Below are 2,153 nucleotides of genomic sequence, written 5' to 3'. Positions count from 1 at the left end.
TATGTGGGCTGGAGAGATGGCTCAGTGGTTAAGAGCACTGACTGCTGTTCCAGAGGACCGGGGTTCAATTCCCAGCACCCACATGGCAGCTCACAACTGTAATTCCAGTTCCAGGGACTCAACATCCATGGCAAAACACTTATGCACATAAAAATTAAAAAGAAAAAACTTTGGGTGTGTGTGGAGGGGGGAGTAACAGTGGGTTAAAACCTTGGGAGCCTGAGTGAGATGGGTCCAGGTTCAGGAAGGGGCCCAAGTGAGGGATCTGGGAACAGGGCTAAGTTTCCCAGGTCAACCACAGGCAGTGGGAGCAATGTGGAGACTCTGAAGTGTTCTTAAGGAATCTCTCATGGGGGAGGGGGTGTTTAGGGGTTGCAGGGCCCTGGTGCTGAGGTAGGAGAAGGAAGAAGAAACCAGATTACATGGGGTGGTGGGGGGGGAAGCATCTTCCTGAGCCTGGGGGGGGGGTTGATACAATTGTCTCTGCATGGGGTCAGGAACCAGGATATCCTGGCTTCTAGTCACCCAGGTGGCTCCCTATGGAATTCCTTAGATGTCACTGCCTGGGAGGTCCCTGTGTAGCTGAAGAGAGACACTCAGAAGCCTGCACGGTCCGGAGGGAAGTGGGGGAGGGGTTCTGCAGACTGACCCAGGCGTCCTGCCTCCACCTGTAATTACCAAGCTTCCCCACGCGAGGTTTGTCCCCGTTTTGTGGCTCCCAATAACTATGAAGGATGAAAGGTGGCCTCTGTGATTACAGAGATGACAGGTGGGTACCGGTGGCTGCAGGGTGTGGATGAAGGAGGTGTGGAAACAAGGGTGGGGCCTCCTGGGGTCTGGGTCACTGATAGGGAGACCCAGCTGATGGGACCTGGGCTGGGGACTGAAGAGATGCTACTGGCAGGTTCCTTGTAAACGGGTCCAACCAGTTGGGCTCTGATGGGGATTCCACAAGTCACTGGGCTGGCCCCTCCCCACATGCTGGTCACCTCCTCTACTATAAAGCCTCTCGGGTTCTCAAGCACCCAGACTCCGAGCACCCCGCATCGGGGGCCAGTAGACAGCCATGATGCTCAGCTGGAAGCTGCTGGGGCTCCTGGTCCTTTGCCTGTGTGCTGGAGGTAAGTCTGGAGAGGCCAGGAGCATAGCTGGGGCAACTCACCCTTAAGGTGGGGACCCCCAAGGAGGGCAGGAGTGTCTTAGTGGGCGAAGCTCAGGGAAGGTAGGCAGGGGCAGTTCGGTTGTGAATATGTTGCTGGGTCAGCTGGAGGGTCGTAACGTGGGTGTGTGGAGTCTGTGTGCAGTGGGCTATCCCAACCCAGGTTGGACAGAGCCATTTGGAGGCTTGATCATGTGAGTGGTCCCAAGGAGCCTAGGGCTTTCACACAGCATGGAGGTGGCTTCAGTATTTGGGAAGTGTATGAGGAGCACTTTAGTGGGGGGCGGGAGATGGGGGGTCTGCTTTGGGGCCAGCTCAGGCTGTGCGGGAGGCTCAGCCTTTGGGTCTGAAACTGGGTGAGGAGCAGTCTGTGGCTGCATCTGTTTCCTTCCTCCTCCACAGGCATCTCAGGCAGTGAGGACCCCTCTCCCAGACCCACAGAAGCCCAAGAAGAAGAGGACTCCCCAGCATTGCCACTGGGCCCCCCAATCCCTGGTGACCCCTGGCCAGGAGCACCTCCTCTGTTTGATGAGCCTCCACCTCCAGGCCCCAACCGCCCCTGGAGAGATCTGCCTAATGCTGGTGCCTGGCCCCCAGAGCCCCCTAGCACTGATCCCCCTCAGCCTCCTCTGCCTGATGACCCCTGGCCAGCAGGAACCCAGCCCCCAGAAAACCCCTGGCCACCTGCCCCTGAAATGGACCACGGATCTCAGGAGGAACCCGACCTAGACCCGCCCCAGGAAGAGTTCAGATAGGGAGGAGCCTCAGGGAGCTTGAGCCTCCTCAGAGCACACCCAACCCCACCTCTGCTCCCTGCCTTCTAATCTCTTAGCTCCCTAAGTCTCTGGTTGGATTGTGTGCAGGTGTCTGTTCTACCACCTCCCCTTGACCTTGACCTTCATGTCCAGCTCCCCCTTCAGCTTGACCTCCATGTCCAGCTCCCCCTTCAGCTTGACCTCCATGTCCAGCCCCTCTCCTTCATCTTGACCTCCAT

The 2,153-nt window shown here is 57.7% G+C and overlaps 1 protein-coding gene across 1 annotated transcript; it reads left to right on the top strand.

The window, feature by feature from the left end:
• Positions 1 to 520: 520 nt before the first annotated feature.
• Positions 521 to 2,109, top strand: Psors1c2 (psoriasis susceptibility 1 candidate 2). The gene is made up of 2 exons (XM_005370763.2): positions 521 to 1,121; positions 1,562 to 2,109. The coding sequence occupies exons 1-2, from the start codon at positions 1,067 to 1,069 to the stop codon at positions 1,912 to 1,914; spliced, it is 408 nt and encodes a 135-aa protein (XP_005370820.1). The 5' UTR covers positions 521 to 1,066; the 3' UTR covers positions 1,915 to 2,109.
• Positions 2,110 to 2,153: the final 44 nt, after the last annotated feature.

The sequence above is a fragment of the Microtus ochrogaster genome, unplaced genomic scaffold (genome assembly GCF_000317375.1).
Source record: "Microtus ochrogaster isolate Prairie Vole_2 unplaced genomic scaffold, MicOch1.0 UNK87, whole genome shotgun sequence".
Taxonomy (NCBI): Eukaryota; Metazoa; Chordata; class Mammalia; order Rodentia; family Cricetidae; genus Microtus; species Microtus ochrogaster.
The sequence above is the reverse complement of the archived record's forward strand: the minus strand, read 5'-3'. Positions and strand labels throughout refer to the sequence as shown.

What these genes read in the sequence shown, in the direction of transcription:
- Psors1c2 (XM_005370763.2), top strand. Translation starts at nt 1,067, where the DNA reads ATGATGCTCAGCTGGAAGCTGCTGGGGCTCCTGGTCCTTTGCCTGTGT. An exon ending in CCTTTGCCTGTGTGCTGGAG is followed by an intron (nt 1,122 to 1,561) that starts GTAAGTCTGGAG and finishes CCTCCTCCACAG; the next exon opens with GCATCTCAGGCAGTGAGGAC.